The 19,086-nt window shown below is 41.0% G+C and overlaps 1 protein-coding gene across 1 annotated transcript; it reads right to left on the bottom strand.

The window, feature by feature from the left end:
- Positions 1–128: 128 nt before the first annotated feature.
- Positions 129–18,183, bottom strand: kcnh4a (potassium voltage-gated channel, subfamily H (eag-related), member 4a). The gene is made up of 16 exons (XM_030735778.1): positions 18,108–18,183; positions 12,094–12,327; positions 11,799–11,930; positions 11,519–11,643; positions 9,378–9,630; positions 8,117–8,274; positions 5,453–5,660; positions 4,876–5,070; positions 4,586–4,785; positions 3,534–3,783; positions 3,212–3,426; positions 2,998–3,036; positions 1,955–2,322; positions 1,787–1,866; positions 1,554–1,627; positions 129–1,061 (listed from the first exon to the last, which is right to left on the bottom strand). Exons 1-16 carry the CDS (start codon positions 18,181–18,183, stop codon positions 129–131), a joined length of 3,540 nt encoding a protein of 1,179 aa, XP_030591638.1.
- Between the last annotated feature and the right edge of the window lie 903 nt (positions 18,184–19,086).

Raw genomic sequence — 19,086 nt, 5'->3', positions numbered from 1 at the left:
GTTACAGGAATTGATCATTTGGGTAAATAATTTATTAATTTGAAACTTCACGCAAGGTTTCGTGGAAGGTATTGTAAACGTTACTCAGCTTTGTTCTTTACTCCGCGATAGACCAGATACCGATGTCATCAGTGCGGCATTTCTTTCATATTGAGAATGCCGTCACCTGTACTGTGAGACTCCACACTCTCTATCCTCTCCTGATACCGAGAAGCATTACAGTCCATGTTTGCCTCCTCCATCAGAGAACATGCAAAGTCCTGTGCGTGGTTGACAGGACTGGACCCTACTGAATCTCGCTGTTCCTCGTGCCCTGTGTATATCGTAGTGTGGACTCTTGCTGGTGTCAAAGAGCTGAAGGCGGTGTGATACTGTGGTTGGGCTGAAGGAGTTGTGGATAAATGGATAGGCGTTTGGGATTTGGTCTGATTGTGTAAAGGATCAGAGTTGGTTTGAGCACTTAGGGATGGCTGGGAGTAACCACAGTTTACTGTTGAACATAAGGGGTGGGTGCTGCTTATTGTGGGGATTTGTGCATTATTGACCATGTGCAGGGTCTGACAACTCAATGGGTAGCCACTGAAGGCAGAACTTATGCCCAGGAGGGATGGACCTCCTTGGGCAAGAGAGTAGGTCGTGTAAGTGGAGTTTGGAGTTGTTCTGGGTGTTTGAAAGGGGCTACATGAGCTCTGAAGCCTTTGAGATGTGTCTCTGTCTCTGTCAGAGCAGCACAGGTGTGAGCAAGATGACATCGGGCTTGACGAGTACAGCAAGGTGGGACTTGTGCCCTGGGCGGGTATACCACTGGAGTGCCATGCATTTCTAGCAGGATGGCTAATCATTTCATGATATAGTGGTAGCCCAGTGGATATATTTAAAGGGACATCAGGTTGCCAGTGGCTGGAACTTGTCACACTTGGGTTGTGGAGCATTTGTATGCCATATGAACACGTGGAAGCTGGAGAGGTATTGTGGAGCATGGCCATATGAGATTGCAGAAAATCCATTATTTCATGGAGTTCTTTGGCAAGGCTAGAAACATCTTGGTTCAAGTTGTTTACCTGAAAGAGAGAGAAAAGTTGACTTTTCATTATAAACTGTTTACTGTGTATCATTTAACTCCTCAAGACAAGACTCTAAGGTGCCAGAAAGAAAGAATAAATATTCTGTTGCTTGCAATTAAAAATTTTTGTTAGTTCACTTTTCAGTTCAGCAGTCAAAATCTGTCATATATATACAGCATGTGTTTAGTGCGGCAAAGATTAATAAGAAATTGTATTTCCTAAAGCAAACTTATGTTAACGATATCTCTAAAACAGCATCACCATTGCCACATGGATTATTTTCAGGGGTTGCCAAGTGTACCTCTTTTGTGAAGACAATATTTCTTAAATACCTGGATAAATTTTCTTAAAATCTGGCAAAGTTTACTTGGATTCAAGGATGAACTGATTAGATTTTCATGGTCAAAGGTAAAGGTGACTGTGTCCTCACAAAACCCATTCCTAGGCATATTTCAAGGAGTAGAGAGTTTGCCTAATACGGGACCATACCTCTTTGTTCAGTTTGCTGATGTTCTGTCTCACTTCTTCTGTCTCAAGAAGCAGGTTACAGACCTGCAACTGATCTGAAAAAGGATAAAAAGATATAAATAAAGATAAAAATTAAAAAAAGAGAGAAACTCATCTAATCAGTCCTGACTTCAGGCTTTATTTTATGTCTAATCTCAAGCAGAAAGGCTTATAGCTATCATTTTCATTAATCATGCAGCTTTCAGACACTTTACCTGTAATGTTAGTCTTTGCCTCATTCTGTTCCACATTAAACTGAAATGTGCAATCATTGTCCTCAATTCCATCCACGATCCTGACAGTAAGATAAATGGGTGTTATATGATTTTAAATATATGCAAAGAGATTACTGATATTTGGACAAAGGAAAGTGAATAGGTTACCTGGGACTGAGGTTTAGAGGACTAACACAAGACCCGCACGGCATGAGTAGTTTGGCAGGCTGATGGTCCAAATCTGGGTCACTGCTAAGACTGGGCAAAGGTGATGGAGAGAGCTCCTCGTTGAAAAAAGGTTGTGGGGAAGGGCTGCAACCCCCGCTTCCCTGAGCAGGTGATCGGCAGAGGTGCAGTGCGCTGATGTGCCGGAGCTCCTCCCCTAACAATGTGCTGAGGCAGGGCCGGTGGACAGGGCTGTCCATACCCTGTAGCAGAGGCAGTATCCGGTGCTGAGAGTATTTCATGTGCTCTGCATGTTTTGCATCAGCTCCCGGAATGATATAGGGTAGTTTATGATCCACAGAAACACGACACTGAGGAGAAAACAGATGGAAAATCTTGATGCTTTGTGTAGAAAGATGAGCCAGATGTGATTTTCAGTGTAAAATGTAGTAAGATTACACATTTATTACATATTTGTAACACAGCTATGTAGTGAGAGTTCCTGCTGAATAAAATAAAATCCAATGATTGATGTTTTGCAACACATCAGAAAACAAATAAAATAAGCAGGCACACTTTTGTTAGCTTAGTACGTTAACTTTAGTGCTGCCATATCTACTTATCATCAACATGCAAGTTATTCTGCGAGGTTATGACTGAACCTGCATTTATTTGTTTATCTCTTGCTGCAAAAAGCCTTGACTGAATGATTTTGACAGTGTCAGAAATATTTCTCTTGCAGTAAGCTCGTCTTTGGCTTAGTGTTTTCTTGATGTCTGGAGTGTAGAAACCTCACACGGTACATGCCATTTGTTTCATTTCTCTCTGTTACCTAGCAGCATCTAGACCACTGTTATCTCAGCTATAAATAAAGACATTTTAAGTGTTTTCACATTTGCCCTTTTCACATTTACATTCACCAGCAGTTCTAAGTTGTCAAAAGGAAACTGGAAAGCAGACAAATACCTTAAGCTAAGACAGATTTGACTCATGGCTGTATCAAGTAAGTCAAGGCTGAACTGATCATCTTAATGAGGCAGACATACCTGAGACTGCCTGGGAGTCAGTTGAAACCTTGTTACTCCCTAAAAGTATGGAAGTCAAAATTAACAAAGTATTACATTCATCTCCTAAACTGCACATGCAAATTGTTGTGTATAGGTATAGGTATGTTTCTGAACCACAATCTGAACTGTAGTACATTTGAATTTTGGTCTCCTTCTCAGTTTTTTTCCACTGCTTCAGAGTAAAATATCTTACATCAGCTTCACTGCCCTCTCTCAAGTTGTAGGTTAGATTGTGGTGGATGTCCAAGCTGAAGCGGCTGCTGTACTCTGGATAAAGCCCAAGGACCTCCCTCAAAGCCCTAACACTGATGTACTGCAAGTCACAGTACGTCAGCGCCTTCACATCTGCATTGGTCTTGATCACCTGGTCATGCTCTGGGAGGTCAGCTCCTATAAGGTCTCCTTTGCCTGTGGGGATTGTCACACAAGCATAGGATGTGTAATAGGCCTCTACACATGTAAAATATAGAGAAATTTGTATGAGAACAAAATTTAAACATATGCTGTGCACTGACCCAGGATGGCTAGGACCATGCCATCTTTGAGAACCTCCAGAGAACCAGAACAGACAAAATAATTAGCTTGCAGGGCATCTCCCTGGCGGATAAGATATTCCCCTGGTGCACAGAAGGAAGTTTTGATGTGCAAGGAGAGGGAGCGCAGACACCCTCTGCTGGCTCGCTCAAAGACAGGCAGCTGGAGGATGTCTTTGTTCAGATGCATGGTAATGTCAGCTCGCAGTTCATCGGGGAAGTCATGTAACAGCTAAGAGCGAGGACACAATAAAAATAAGAAACACTAATAGCTAAGCAGTGTTTGAAAGAGAAATGCATATAGAGCTTTGAAAGGCACAAATTACCCTCTCTTTAAGCACTTGTAATTATCAGCTCATTGTTCAAGGAGCCAAATATTCTTGCCACAGAAACAAAACTCCTCTTTCTTGCTCATCTTGCTACATTTCAACTTGATAAATCTGTAATATCACAGTACTGCATTTCTCTGGTTGCTACAAAGTCTTTTTCTCCTCTTGTAGTCACCCCCCCCCCAATCTAACTTTGCAATACTGCTACTAAGAAGCCTAAACATGGTATGCTTAATCATTTTTAAATGAAACTAAAAAAACAAAGCACAACTATCTTTTTAAAGGGTGCTGCATTGCCAGCGTGTTCTCAGAAACCAGTGGTTCTCACTGTTACCTTCAACAGTGAATTAATTATCTGCTGATAGTGATGGTGGTGAGGGTGTTAATGAGCACTCTTTCTATTTCAGCTCCTACCCTTGTAATTACATTTACTTCTAGATAGGCTCTGGTGTTGTATTGAAATTCTATTTGTAAAAAAGCAACATCTACTTAAAGAAGTGGAATAAGGCTCCAGAGAATCTGAGATGCCTCACATTTTAAGGATGAATTTTCTAAATGTGGAAGCCCACACAGTCAAAAGCCCATAGACTCTTCAGCTACATATTAAAAAATATTATACACTTTGGCAGAAAAAAGAAAATAAAATATTTTTTCATAAGCGAAAAGAACCAGACAAACACAGGTAAAGTGTGATTTTTCACCAACCTCATTGGTGTTGATTCCATTGTTAACAGACCAGGTGGCCTGAAAGTACTCCAGCATCCTTTGCTTCAGCTGTTGAGGCAGCCGATGCACACGGATGAAATCCTTGAGATCCTTCATGCGGGTGTGGTAGAGGGAGCGCCGTGAGTACATGCGCTGGATGATGGCTGTCACGTTGCCAAAAACTACTGCGTGCATCAGGGCTGGAGGTGGCACAGAGAGAAATGTGGTGACAATCTTAAAACCTTTTTATCATAATTTTGAGAATTTCCTGTCATGTCCTTTAAGCTCACCTCCCATCAGCATAATGCAGATGGAGAAGATTTTCTCTGCATCTGTATTAGCACACACATTGCCAAAACCAACACTTGTAAGGCTACTGAGGGCGAAATAGAGAGAAGCAATGTAGGCGCTAGGCAAGGATGGTCCACCCACGGTTCTGTTGATGTACGGCGTCTCCAGACGTTTTCCCAACTCCTGAAGCCAGCCTGGTGGAAGAGGTGAGAAGATTGTTGAATAATCTGGGTGGCTAAACTAATGGTAGAATAGTGTTTTGGGGTTTATTTTGTTTTTTACTGGCTGAACTTTTTAAGTGATATAATGATATAATGCGTAATCGATTATATAATATACAATGACATGATGCGTTACTGGTGATATAATGGAATCATTCCTTGACCTGCACTTCCAGGAAGGAAGCAAGCTAGAGGGTGAAATGACACTGAAGCATTCAAGCATTACCAGAGATGTGCAGTGCTGACTCAGTGATGTTGCCAAAAGAGACACTTCATTTGTCTCAGCAAAGCTAACAAGTGAGGAACTCTTGATTAACTGTGTAGGAGCATTCAAACAAAAATACAGTGTGCTCACCTATGTCCCAGGTAACAGGGTCGCCACTTTCTATCTCCTTGCGTCCAATGACATACCAGACACAAGCCATCCAATGAGCAAGCAACGCAAACACAGACATGAGCAGGGTCAGGACCACGGCGCTGTACTGAGAATATCGATCCAGTTTCTGTAACAGCCGCAGCAAACGCAGCAGACGAACCGTCTTCAGCAGGTGCACCAGTGAGGTCTAGAAAAGGAGTGGAAATAAGAATAAGAATAACTTTATTAATCCCAGGGGGGAATTCATACATCTGACATAGCTCATCCACTATTTATATGTGAATTGAAAAGCCTGATGGCTGTGGGTACAAATTCTTATTTTCTGTATCTCTCCGTTTTACAGCGGAGAGAGAGGAGTCTTCCAGTACTGATGTTCTTTTGTTCCATAAAGATGTTATAAAGTGGGTGATCAGAGTTGTTCAGGATGGCTTCTAACACTTTTTTGTGTGCATTTTCCCACCACGTCTACTGGTGTGCCCTTTCTTGCTCTAATTACAGAGCCAGCTTTCCTCATTAGTTTGTCCAGTCTCCCCGGATCCTTGTTTCTGATGCTGCCACCCCAGCAGGCTGCAGCGTAGAACAGCACACTTGCCACCACAGACTGATAGAACATCTTCAGCATTTTAGCGCAGATGTCAAGAGATCATAGCTTTCTTAACAGAAAGAGATGGCTCTGCCTCTTTTTGTGTAGTTCGTCTGTATCCCTGGACCAGTCTAGTTTGTTATCTAGGTGTAAACCTAGATATTTATATTTTGTTACCACCTCTATGTCCACCCTATAAACTTTCACAGGCTGGAGAGGGGGCCTTAATCTTCAGAAATCTACTATTATTTTCATCGTCTTAGAGGTGTTCAGTATGAGGTGGTTTTTGTGACTCCAGTCGCTGAAGGCTTTAACAAGATCCCTATATTCAGATTCCTGTCCATTCCTGATACACGTCACAATGGCAGTATTTCTCGACGTGGCAGGACTCAGAATTATATTTGAAGTCTGCTGTATACAGTGTGAATAGGAATGGAGCCAGGACAGTTCCCTGTGGAGCACCCGTGCTGCTCATTAATGTCCCAGAAACACAGTTCCCCAATCTGACAAGCTGCGGCCTTTCTGTCAAATAGTTTGTGATCCAGGAAACAAAGGAGGAATCTACACCCATCTCTGTGAGCTTGTCTTTGAGTATATTTGGTTGGATGCTATTGAAAGCACTTGAAAAGTCAAAGAAAGTAACTCTCACATAAGCGCCAGATTCCTCCAGATGAGCCAGGGCTCGGCGAAGCATGTAGAGGGCAGCATCATTTACTCCACTGTGTTGTTTGTATGCAAACTGCAGGGATCAAGTCTGTCTTTGACCTCAAGTCTCAGGAGGCATAGAATCAGCTGTTCCAAGGTTTTCCTGATTTGCAGTGTGAGAGCCACTGGTCTGTAGTCATTTAGTTTAGCCGAACACTTTATTTTTGGTAACGGTACAATACAGGGTGTCTACAGCAGTGCTGGCACCCGCCCCAACTGTAGACTCAGGTTAAAGATCCTGTGGAGAGGTTGACACAGTTGGACAGCACAGTCTTTACGCAGCCTTGGACACACACCATCAGGGCCAGAAGCCTTCCCAGAGTATAGTCTTCCTAGCTCCAATCTAACCCCTGTCTCTGTGACAGACAAGGGTGGAGTTAAAGGGTGTGAGGGGTGAAGTAGCTGTCACGTTAGAGATGTGAGCATATGGGGTAGCTGTTGCGGAGAAGTACACTTGGGGAGGAGAAGACAGTAGCAGTGAAGATGTCCACATGTTGAGGAGGATAAGGAGAAGAAGGCTGAAGAGCAGCAATGGAAGCGGGTGTCAAATCTATTGAAGAACTGGTTGAGTTCATCAGCTCTTTCCACACCACCCATGAGTGGCCGTCCTTTCTTTTTGTTGTATCCAGAGATGGTATTGAGTCCACTCCACACCTCATGAATAAACAGCGCACACTCTTTGTAGGTATGTCCGTGTCTCTACAGAAGTTGGTGTACCCGGAAAAGCAATCAACCCGTCTGTCAATGTCCATACTGTTCTCATCTGATTCCAGCAGCTCTTCTCTTGAGTAAATGCTTCTCCCCACAGAAATATCCATCAGTAATTGACAAAATTACAACAAAAATAAAATAAGAGATCAGAGCTACCAGACTTTGCTGCTGCCAGTTGAAGCGCATGTTCTAGAACATATAAAAGCAGAACATATAAAATGCACACTGGATTAGTTCGTAGTGTTGCTGTTTCGAGGATCTGTATAAACTTGTTTAACTTGTGACACATCCTCATTTCTCTGTTAGTGCCCTCAAATACTATCAAAGTTAGTGCAATGGAATAGATGGAGACTTTCAACAAAACAAAACTGCAGTTAGGGAGATGATTTTGTGCGTCAGCTGAGGTTGCCTTTGGCAAACTAACACAAGTCTATGAGAAGTACTAGTGTTGAAGCAAACAGACTAAGAAGAATGCTCAGTGAAGGGCATGAATGTAGAAGGATAATCATCTCCACTCTCTTCTCTGGGGAAACGACACTAAAACATGACTCACTATAGTCTTCAAGTTAGTGCATTTAAAGGCACTGGAAAGTATAAAACAAAGATCCTGTGACATTTCCAGATATCTAAAATAAATGTCTTACCACTGTAATGTTGAAAGCATAGAGAAGGTCAAAGGGAAGTGCTGCAATCAGATCCACAAAGAACCAGGTAGTGCAATAATGGATGCAGATGGATCGGGTATCATATACGACCTGACCGGACTGACTCACATAGGTGGTACGGAAATTCAGGAGAATATCTGAAAAGGAACAGTGAAGTTGAAAATAAAGGAAAAAAGATGACAGAACAGAACAAAAACATGACAAAAGAGGACAACATACATACAAGTAGAAGATTTCACTAGAACCACAGCCCAGGCAGTCAAAATGCAAAATAATACGCGATTAAATCACTTTTTAATGAACATTAATGAACCTCTTATAAAAGATGTGATTAGTTTATAGCCCACTCAAGAAGAAAGTGGGATACTGGGATACAACAACCATAGTTTAGCAGATAATGAAATATTAGTGCTAATAATAATTAAAAGTGCAGCATGAAAATAGAAATACTCCATGAATAAAGGGGGCAAAATAAAAATAGCTGGAAGTGGTGAGATTACGTAAGTCATTATTAGTGTGGTTAAGATGGTCAGGAAGCAGTAATACTTCTGCAGCCCAACACTGATAAGCAAAGAAACACATCAGAATGCATATGTAAATGGACAAATAGAATTTGCAATATGAGTAACATAATCCACAAATGAAAAGCAAAGCCTTTGTTTTATTTATTTCAGTAAAACTGAACTGAGGATGAATTTAAATTAAACTGGTTTAGGGACAAGCGTTTGACATTACAGTGATGTACTTTAAAGAAAGAAAAAAGGAAAAGGATGTGATACCAGGTGAGCTAATTCTGTCTCGGTGTCTGTCCCCTGACTAACTTGTTAAAAGACAGGAAGTCAGCGAGCCTCGTGGCACACGTGCTATCACACTTTCTTCGGAGGAAAAAATGGGACGAAGTGAGAGAAATCTAATTATGATTCATAACCTGGGGCAACAAAGACACCGTGAGTGGGTGAGAAAGAGTGGGAGGTAGTTATGTGCTCGCCATTGCCAGGGAAACCACCGCAGCTGCATTGGGAAATATGTTTCTTAATTTAAACTTAACGTTGTTGTCTCTTCATAATGTAAGTAACATGCAGAAGAGATCTGTAGCTTGCAGATTACAACCTCTTGGAAAAACATTTTTGTTCACTGAAGGTGTTTAGAAGAGGTTCAAATATCTTTAAAAATACCTTATTAAGGGTTATACTATTACATCCTCCCAATTTTTTAAGATTTACATACACATATATCATACCAAGAATGAAGAGCATCTCCACAGCTATGTCACTGCCTATGGTGCTACGACTGACAAGTGGACGACGGTCATCGCCCTCATCGTGGCTGACAAAGCAGACGTTGTAAGGCACTGTGACTGCTACGTAGAAGGTTGCCAGGAGGATTAACCAGTCCCACAAAGCCTTGAACACGCTGTAGTGCAGCAGGATAAAGCGGGACCTCTTCACAGCTGCCACCTTGTACTCGGGCAGAGAAGGTTTCTGGAACACACTCTGAAAATATAACAAGACATTCAGCTTTAAACTTCAGATCGGCACTGCTCTGATATCCCTGTTTTGTAGTAAAAGGGTTAACACAGACAGAGAGAATAAGCAAGTCCTGGACTTTATTTACAGGCTCCTTAATTGTTGAGGGACACTGAAGCTATGACACATCATCATCACAACAGTCTGAATATAATTTCGCAGCCTCTGCCGGCTGCCCCTCCCTGATACACAAAGAATGACGACTGGTATCAAATGCAAAGCTCACCTGACAAATGTTTGGCAATGAAAAGTGAAAAGGAGGTGCTTTAGTTTTATGTACACTGCTCAAAAAAATAAAGGGAGCACTCAATGAATGAATGAAATATTCTCATTGAATATTTTGTTCTGTACAAAGTTGAATGTGCTGACAACAAAATCACACAAAAATCATCAATGGAAATCAAATGCATTAACCAATGGAGGCCTGGATTTGGAGTCACACACAAAATTAAAGTGGAAACACACACTACAGGCTGATCCAACTTTGATGTAATGTCAAAATGAGGCTCAGTATTGTGTGTGGCCTCCACGTGCCTGTGTGACCTCCCTACAATGCCTGGGCATGCTCCTGATGAGGTGGCGGATGGTCTCCTGAGGGATCTCCTCCCAGGCCTGGACTAAAGCATCCGCCAACTCCTGGACAGTCTGTGGTGCAACGTGACGTTGGTGGATGGAGCGAGACATGATGTCCCAGATGTGCTGAATCAGATTCAGGTCTGGGGAACGGGCGGGCCAGTCCATAGCTTCAATGCCTTCATCTTGCAGGAACTGCTGACACACTCCAGCCACATGAAGTCTAGCATTGTCCTGCATTAGAAGGAACCCAGGGCCAACCGCACCAGCATATGGTCTCACAAGGGGTCTGAGGATCTCATCTCGGTACCTAATGGCAGTCATGCTACCTCTGGCGAGCACATGGAGGGATGTGCGGCCCTCCAAAGAAATGCCACCCCACACCATTACTGACCCACTGCCAAACCAGTCATGCTGAAGGATGTTGCAGGCAGCAGATCGTTCTCCACGGCGTCTCCAGACTCTGTCACGTCTGTCACATGTGCTCAGTGTGAACCTGCTTTCATCTGTGAAGAGCACAGGGCGCCAGTGGCGAATTTGCCAATCCTGGTGTTCTCTGGCAAATGCCAAGCGTCCTGCACGGTGTTGGGCGGTGAGCACAACCCCCATCTGTGGACGTCGGGCCCTCATACCATCCTCATGGAGTCGGTTTCTAACCCTTTGTGCAGACACATGCACATTTGTGGCCTGCTGGAGGTCATTTTGCAGGGCTCTGCCAGTGCTCCTGTTCCTCCTTGCACAAAGGTGGAGGTAGCGGTCCTGCTGCTGGGTTGTTGCCCTCCTACGGCCTCCTCCACATCTCCTGGTGTACTGGCCTGTCTCCTGGTAGCGCCTCCAGCCTCCGGAGACACAGCAAACCTTCTTGCCACAGCTCGCATTGATGTGCCATCCTGGATGAGCTGCACTACCTGAACCACTTGTGTGGGTTGTAGAGTCCGTCTCATGCTACCACGAGCGTGAAAGCACCACCAACATTCAAAAGTGACCAAAACATCAGCCAGAAAGCATAGGTACTGAGAAGTGGTCTGTGGCCCCCACCTGCAGAACCACTCCTTTATTGAGTGTGTCTTGCTAATTGCCAATAATTTCCACCTGTTGTCTATTCTATTTGCACAACAGCATGTGAAATTGATTGTCAGTCAGTGTTGCTTCCTAAATGGACAGTTTGATTTCACAGAAGTTTGATTTACTTGGAGTTATATTGTGTTGTTTAAGTGTTCCCTTTATTTTTTGAGCAGTGTATTTATTTTTAATGATTTCCAAGCCAGGGGTTTGCACTCACATTAGGCAATTTTTTCTTGTTCCTTTTGGTGAACAGTCTGTTCAAGTGGTGTAGAATAGTTCTCCCCCCCCCTCTGGCTTGGGAAAAGTGTGATTGACTGCTATTTCTGTACTGGTGAGCAGCCCCTGTGAAGAAAATCAAAATAATCACTAAATTAATGTAAATTATGCCATCAATACACCTTATATGGCATTAATGAAGCATTTATTATTTTATTTTCAAGGTGAGATGGTATATAGTATAAATGTAAGTGCTGTTGTTAAAAGTAAGGAGGCCTCACCATCTCTTTGAGGGTAATGATGTTTTTTCCCATGTGATTCAGTGACCTCTTTGAAGGATAACAGGAACAGCACGACCTCACTTTTCTCATTTTTAATTGGTACAATATCCAGGAGGCACCAAAATGGATTTCCTGAGAGTATTAAAAATGTTATTACAGAGACATTACTCTGTCAGATAATTCATTCACCAAAAATGATGATTAGATCTCTAATAATGCTGAAATAACATTTTTTTTTCCTGTTGCTAAGCTCAAGTCATTGTCTTTTGTGGTCATCGGTGACCATGATTCTCACCGTTTTTCATATAAAAGCAAACTTCTCCCTGGTACTCCTGCTGGCCTTCCAGAGCTTTGTCTACCTGCTGAATCACATTTTCACTGGTCTCAGCCCCACGAAGGAAACTGCACGTGCAGGTTTTCTGCATCACCTCTGTCCGAACAAAGCCGGTTAACTCGCAAAAGCCATCAGAGCAGTAGACGATGGGGTATCCGCAGTTCCTCTGAGTATTCCCCAGAAGGAAGTTACTGTCTGTGGGGAAAATAAAAATACCACACATAGAGGTAAAATTACTGTGTGACATGGAGAAACAGAAAAGGCAAACAGAACAGTAGGAAAATTTTAATGAGGAAGTGCATAGATGTAGCAAAGTCTGTAGCTGCGGTACTGAAAGAAAACATTTGGACATGGCACCCAGTTTTTTTTTTTTTTATACAAGCTTCACTTCGGGTTTCACTAATCTGTTGAAGCACAAAAAGGAAACTTTGCTTTCTTATCTGAGTCATTCTGTGTTTTCACCTCAGAACCAAGTTGTTAGTTGTCTAGTGTACATCAGAGAGGGCTTTGAAGTTTGCTGCTGGGTGTGTATTAAGTCCAAGAATATTTGCAGGGTGCCAGCTGGCTCCATAGGAGCTCAGGACCTCCGTGAGACTCTAAACTGTTTTTATCATTATATTTTGCCTGTCGCACTAAATATGGGTGATGATTCTGTTTTGGGAAAACTATGCGAATCAAACATTAATGGTAAAACACAGAAAGTCCAAGGCAAAAACAAAGTGCAAGCAAAAAAAGAAAAATATTGACAACACAATTAAAAGATATGCTGAAAATATAGAAAACACACAAACTGAAAACTCACTGAAATCAGCTATTTTGAGATCAAATTGTTTGTTTATTCTAGACCCTGCAGAGTTTCTCTATTTGCTTGTGATTGCTGTATACATTTCTTTGACTTTCATTACTTCGTTCTAGCTGTCACATATGTGTCACAAAAGAGATAAGAGATTCACTCTCGTGATTCTCAGTCAGAAAAGCCAGATGCTGAATATTACCATTTAGCATTTATGGAAATTTCTGTATGAAACTGGGTAATGAGCTAGCAAAAAAAAATAAATAAATAAAAACATACTGGCACATTTTCCCTTTTTTTTTTTAATGGTGTACTAAGAACAACCTTTCTGTGTAATTTGTGTAACATCATTTATTTTTGCAATCCAGCACCTGCTAGAGAGGTTGAAAATAGAGCAGCTCACTAATTTGTTCCTTATAAAAATGATCATGCAGGGTCATGCAGTTCTGGCTCTATTGTAAAAAGACACAACAGCCAGATGTCTTCATCATTGGCTGACTAATGGAAGTGTGTTTTCAGTTGTCTAACCCATCGATATTTAGACAAATAGACTGAGCACACAGACATGTCATCTTTTGTGTTCATTCAAACCCTCACTGACGCGAGCAAATGAAATTCCATAAAAGTTCTTTGTTTTGTTATGTAGCAAAGCACACCAACGATGATAGAACTGCAAGGACAGCACCGAGCACCTGCACTGCAGCCAGACATAATGATGGTGAAGCTTTGTCTTCTCACTACAGTCTGCAAAGTAAACAGACTAATAATAGCACAGTTTTATCAGATGCATGCTGCTGTACAGTATTCACCTGCTGTATTTCAAATTATTTTTCAACCACAAAATAATTGCCAGCATCACTAAAAGGTGCTAACAAAGTGTTTCCTCCAGTGTTTGTACCCGAAGTGTGTGTAATTAATCTCATAAGAAGCTAAAATAGGATCTTTCCGCACCTATGTTGCCATGGCAATTTGCGGTAATGTTGCAACAGTAGTTTAATTCTGATGGAAACAAAACATATTTAATGGATCTGACTGATTCCAGTTGCTCATTTCCAGCAACATATTTTTATTCTTGGATTTTACTGGAGTGGATTTGCATGATTTAAACCCTCCCTTTCCTCTGATTGGCTACTCCTCACAAACAAAAACTCTGAATATTAGATGGGTCGGGAACATACCATAACCACAGACCTTCTCTTTGACATCATACAGTATCAAGAGTACTAAAAACTGTCTTAAAGACAGCATTTAGACCTTTATTATTTAAAGTTGAGCATCTGACATATGAGCAAAAAGAAGTTAAATGACCTGCATGTTTAATTCATGCTGACGGCCATCAAAGCTTGATAGAAATTATATGAAACACCTCAATAACAATGTGCATTCCTCAGTATCACATTTCTCACTGTTACTTTTTTTTAAAATCTTTATGGTACTTTGCAAAAACATTTGCTTCCTTTTAGTTAGGTTTCAGTGACTCAGATGCAGTTTTTATCAATAACTATCCATGTCAGCACACGTGGGAAGGAGAAAAATGCAATGTCAACCCAAAAACATCATTAGTTTTTCATTTAATCAATCATTAGTTCATACAGACATCAATAGTCTGTATTTTTAAGTTGCGAATGATTAGATGAAATGACTGAGCCACAGTCATTTCAGTGACTGATATTTGGCTCTTTGCCTCAGCATATGCTGTCATTCATTTAAATGAATCTCACTGCTCTGCTGTCAGATACAGATACTGCCTCCATTTACCCTCATAGTGTGTCATCCCAAGGCAGGTTTTTATAGAAACCCTTTCAAATCAATTAACACATATTTTAGACTATTCCTAGACCGTGTGTGGTTTTTTGTGCTGAAGTCATTTCTTGTCAGTTGGCCTTTGTCCCTCCTACTCACTGACTTGATCAGCCCACCCACATGTGCATCTAATACAGAGGTACTGTGGCAGACAGATAATGAATGCCGCCCTGATATGTGTACATGCAATTCTACATCTACTTTGTGTGTCTGAAAGGGAGGGCAAGACAACTCAGAGAGCAGATGGAGGATTTTCAGAGAAGAGAGTAATGCAAAGTCTGGCCTGCGCTCCCCTTTTCTTGTGCTCTGAACCGATATATACATCCTATCAGTGACGTGCAGTCAGGGGAGGCAGGTGAGGCACGGCCTCACCTGTCATCGTGGAAATATAAAATTAAAAAATAAATTAAATGGTTATATTCATTCAGTGATTTGTATTTTAAAGTTCTTTTCCATTTAACTACACCATTTTTAGATTAGTTTTTTCAAAATCGCTGAATTTTCGCATTTGCCGGTCAAATACTAAGAGACGAACGGTGAGGCACCAGCCCGGCGAGCCGCACCACGGATTGCGCAATCCGGGGTGCGGCTCAGTACAGTCATTGCCAATGACAACTAACTGTGCTGGCATGCTATGCAGTGAGACTGGATTACTTTCCCTTTGCATGTGGCTATTAAAATGTTCTAACACTTTTACTATATGAACTAAATTTCCATATTTTAGCTGGTGTATATAATGCACAGTTTTTTTTTTGTTTTTTTCATTAACAACTGTATGTGTGTGTAATGCATTCTTGTGTTGAGCGATCATGAAACTGCTGCGAAGAGACACTAGGTGAGGCACGCAGTTCTCGTGCCTCAAGGTAGGGGGCGCTGGTGATCCCAGGGACTCTACGACTCCTCGGTGGCAAGCTACCATAAACAGTTAGCAAGGCCAGTTAGTTTTTCCTGTTGCTTGGCCTTATGTTCAACATGGAAGATTACATAACTCAACTGAAAGAATTTTCTAAACTGGACTTTCAATCGAAGCAGAAGATAATAATTAAAGGAAGACCAACACCGGAGCTAAAAGGTTTGCTTCAGACTATGTTAATGTTAAACAAAACAACTGTTGCCAATCAAATGGTGAATAAGCTATATGTTTGTAAATCTGATGTGATGACGTCAGTGCCTCACCAGTCACGACCCTCACCGCACGTCACTGCATCCTATTATATTTCTGCCTTGCACTAAATTTGATGCATGGTACATATTTGGATTCAAGAGATAAAATATGCACTAACAAAAGAAAGAGCTCAATGCAAGAACAGTAAAACCTCTAATAATAATAATAATAATAAACACCTGCTCTGTGCTCTGCTTTAATAATGCCTTTCCAAAGACCAGTATGGTTCATATGTGTGATGTTTGTGAGGGTATACCAGACGCATCTGCTCTATAAGACTGTGTAATGCTATTTTTGTTCCTGCGTATTAAGTGTCAAAAAGCAAAGTTTGAAAAGAACAATATTTATTTTCTCTACTTTTGAAGCATAACAAGCAGAAAAAAAAACTAAAAAAAAAAGAAAACCCACTTAATACCCAGGAACAAGAAGCAAGAATGTTACATAGCATAATAAATACTAAAGTACAGCATTCATTGTGCCATAGATTGTGTGGTGTGATACTGTAATAATATTGTAATTAAGTGTTAAACAAGAAACATTCTGAGAGCAAACCTCTGCCAAGGAAGCTCACTCTCTGGGCAGTATTTTAAGGGAATAGTATTATATTTTGCATATATTCATTTTGTTTTCTTTATTCTTTTTAAACATATTTTCAGATGTTTGTAGTGCAGTAAAAATCAGATAAGAGTAACATTATGGATGTTTACTTTAATCACATGAACACTGTGTAGGAGTAGGTAATGGATCACAGGTATTGATCTGTAAAAAACTGGACACAAATATTTTGAGCTTATCTTATAACATTATACTGCAGTATATTTCTTATTAACTATCTGGATTATTTGCTTTCTCTTGAAAATAGTTTCTTTAAAGATATATCACATTTTAGGGTCAACTTGAAAGAAAGGCAGATGTGAAATGTAAAAGTGAGGTCAGAGGTCAAATGTGACATATTTGGATGCAAACTATAATGTGATATTTAGAATCTCCATATATCATTTCCTCAATGCTGCCAATACAAATAAAGGCAGCAGAATTTTAAGCACAGTTTTAAAGATAAAAGACATTTTTATCAAAGTTTGACCTCATTTGACCTTAAAGAAGAGGTCAGAGGTCCAAAGTAACGTGATATTTAAAATCCTCATATATCATTCCCTATATGCCTATCCCTATGTTGTCACTACAAACAATGGCAGCCAGAAACATAGTTTTAAACAGCTCTATTATCACTTTGACTTTTATTATTATCTATTGACCTTGAAGGCAAGGTCAGAGGTCAAATATGACATGATATTTGAAATCTACTAAGTTATAAGGCTTTTTTTTGTCAGTTTTCAGCCAATAAATAATTAAGCTGACTTTGACAACTTTGGTGGACTAAACCAAATTTTAACAGAATGTTAACATGAAAATTTTAACAGAATTCTTTCAAAACTTTTCGAGCTGTTGTGTTTACAGACAGAATGACGCGCCCACACGCACGCAAAACACTACCAAAAACACAGCCTCCTTGTTGGCGGTAAAAAGAATGAATTATGTTAGTACTGGTACTAACATTTCAGCAAGTTGCAGTATTTAAATTCAAATATTTTCACAGTTATTGGTATGATTCTGTAACTGCTGCACATGAACTGTTTTTTTGCTGTTTGTGCTGACCTGCTCTTAGATTAAACATCTGCTTTAAAAAGATTCATATTCATCGTTTGAACAGCCGTGTTTTTATACTGCTGGTGGATTTGATTGTGCCTTCTTTTGTTTGCTGTTGGGAAATACCCTGAAATTGTTCTCAGTAGTGAAACATTCTAACAAGTAACACAGTGGCTCAACAAGTGGCTCTTGGGATCTCACTACTGTTGGACACACTGATCGACAGCAGTGTTTATCAGCGCCGATCACAATCCTAAACTGATTTGGAGAAACGCCAAGGGCAAAAATCCTGAACTCACGCTGGGAGAGCTGCAGCCTTAAAACTTTTCGCAGGCGACCTATTTTATCTCTATATACATTTTATGCGACTTCATGTGTCCTTTGAACAAAAGTAAAGCTCGTTTTGAGAAGAATACATAATGATCCAAAGTGCAGGTACTAGCAGGTCAACCAGTCCAAGAATGTCACTCCCAAATTAAGCAATGTACTATTCATGTAGATTTATCAGAAATGTAATTAACAGCATTCTTAAAAAACAAGTGATCCCCTCTGCCAAAAAATACTTACGAGTTCCATCAAAATGGTTTGCAATGGTGTCCAAGAAGGTGTTTTGTGGAGCAAGGAGGCCCTTCATTACAGGCATCTTTCACTAGAAAAAATGTTTCAGGGTTCCAGTTCCCAGTAGTTTGTCACCATTTCCCAAAGAAGACCCGAACGACACTTGCAGCACCTCTTCTTGAGTTTGCTTGTAAGTTCTTCATATTCTATACTGAGGGGATGAAACTATGGAACTGTATCACAGAGACTGCCATTTCTTCTTAAGAAGAAGATTTGGTTTGGCGTTATCTAAAGCTTTTCTCTCAGTCTGAGTCAGGAGTATTCAGGTTCAGTCGCACATCCGTCTGCGCTCAGCGCTGCTCCAGTATCACAGCAAAGTCTCAACTGCTCTTCAGTCAGTGTAACTCCACTCACCATGAATCTTGCCATCGAGTCCCCTGTCTCGCTCGCTCGCTCTCTCCCTCCCTCCCTATCTCTCGCTCTCTCATACAAAAGCCTAAACCATCCCCCTTTCAGTACACTGAATTTATAAAATATCTCTTGCTTTCTCTTTCTTTCTCACACAAAGCCTTACCTTCTCCCCAGAGAAGTTATTAGAAAGAACTTTCTTTTTTTTTCTGTCTTCTCTCGCTTTCACACTCTCTCACCTCTGTCTTTTGTGAAACTACAATGAGAGGTACGAGAGGCTTTTCTGTTGCTCAGACTACTCACTTAAATTGCCAATCAGTGTTTCTGATGTAGCCCTGGATCCTGTGCGAGTAACACAGAAGGAGAGGCGTGTGCATGTTTTGTGTGCTGTGGAAGGAGAGCAGCAGAAGATCTTCTGCATCTTTGTGCAGATTTTGTTTTTTTTTGTCTTCTATGGACACATGAGGCTAGAGGTCAGGTTGAATAAAGCACAGCATCAAACGACTCGTGTTTTGGCTCTGTGTAATTACAGTGAATTTGCTGCTAGGCTTGATGTGGAGGTACTTGAAGAATCTAACAG

Source organism: Archocentrus centrarchus, chromosome 8, assembly GCF_007364275.1.
Source record: "Archocentrus centrarchus isolate MPI-CPG fArcCen1 chromosome 8, fArcCen1, whole genome shotgun sequence".
In the NCBI taxonomy this organism is placed as follows: Eukaryota; Metazoa; Chordata; class Actinopteri; order Cichliformes; family Cichlidae; genus Archocentrus; species Archocentrus centrarchus.
Note: the sequence above shows the minus strand (reverse complement) of the source record. Positions and strands in the feature narration are given on the sequence as shown.

Bases quoted from the DNA above. Each gene is read 5' to 3' on its own strand.
- kcnh4a (XM_030735778.1), bottom strand. From the start codon at position 18,183: ATGCCTGTAATGAAGGGCCTCCTTGCTCCACAAAACACCTTCTTGGAC. The intron at 3,037-3,211 runs GTAAGATATTTT...CCATACTTTTAG, and splicing joins GAGAGGGCAGTGAAGCTGAT to GGAGTAACAAGGTTTCAACT. The intron at 2,323-2,997 runs GTATGTCTGCCT...TTTTCTCCTCAG, and splicing joins TGACTCCCAGGCAGTCTCAG to TGTCGTGTTTCTGTGGATCA.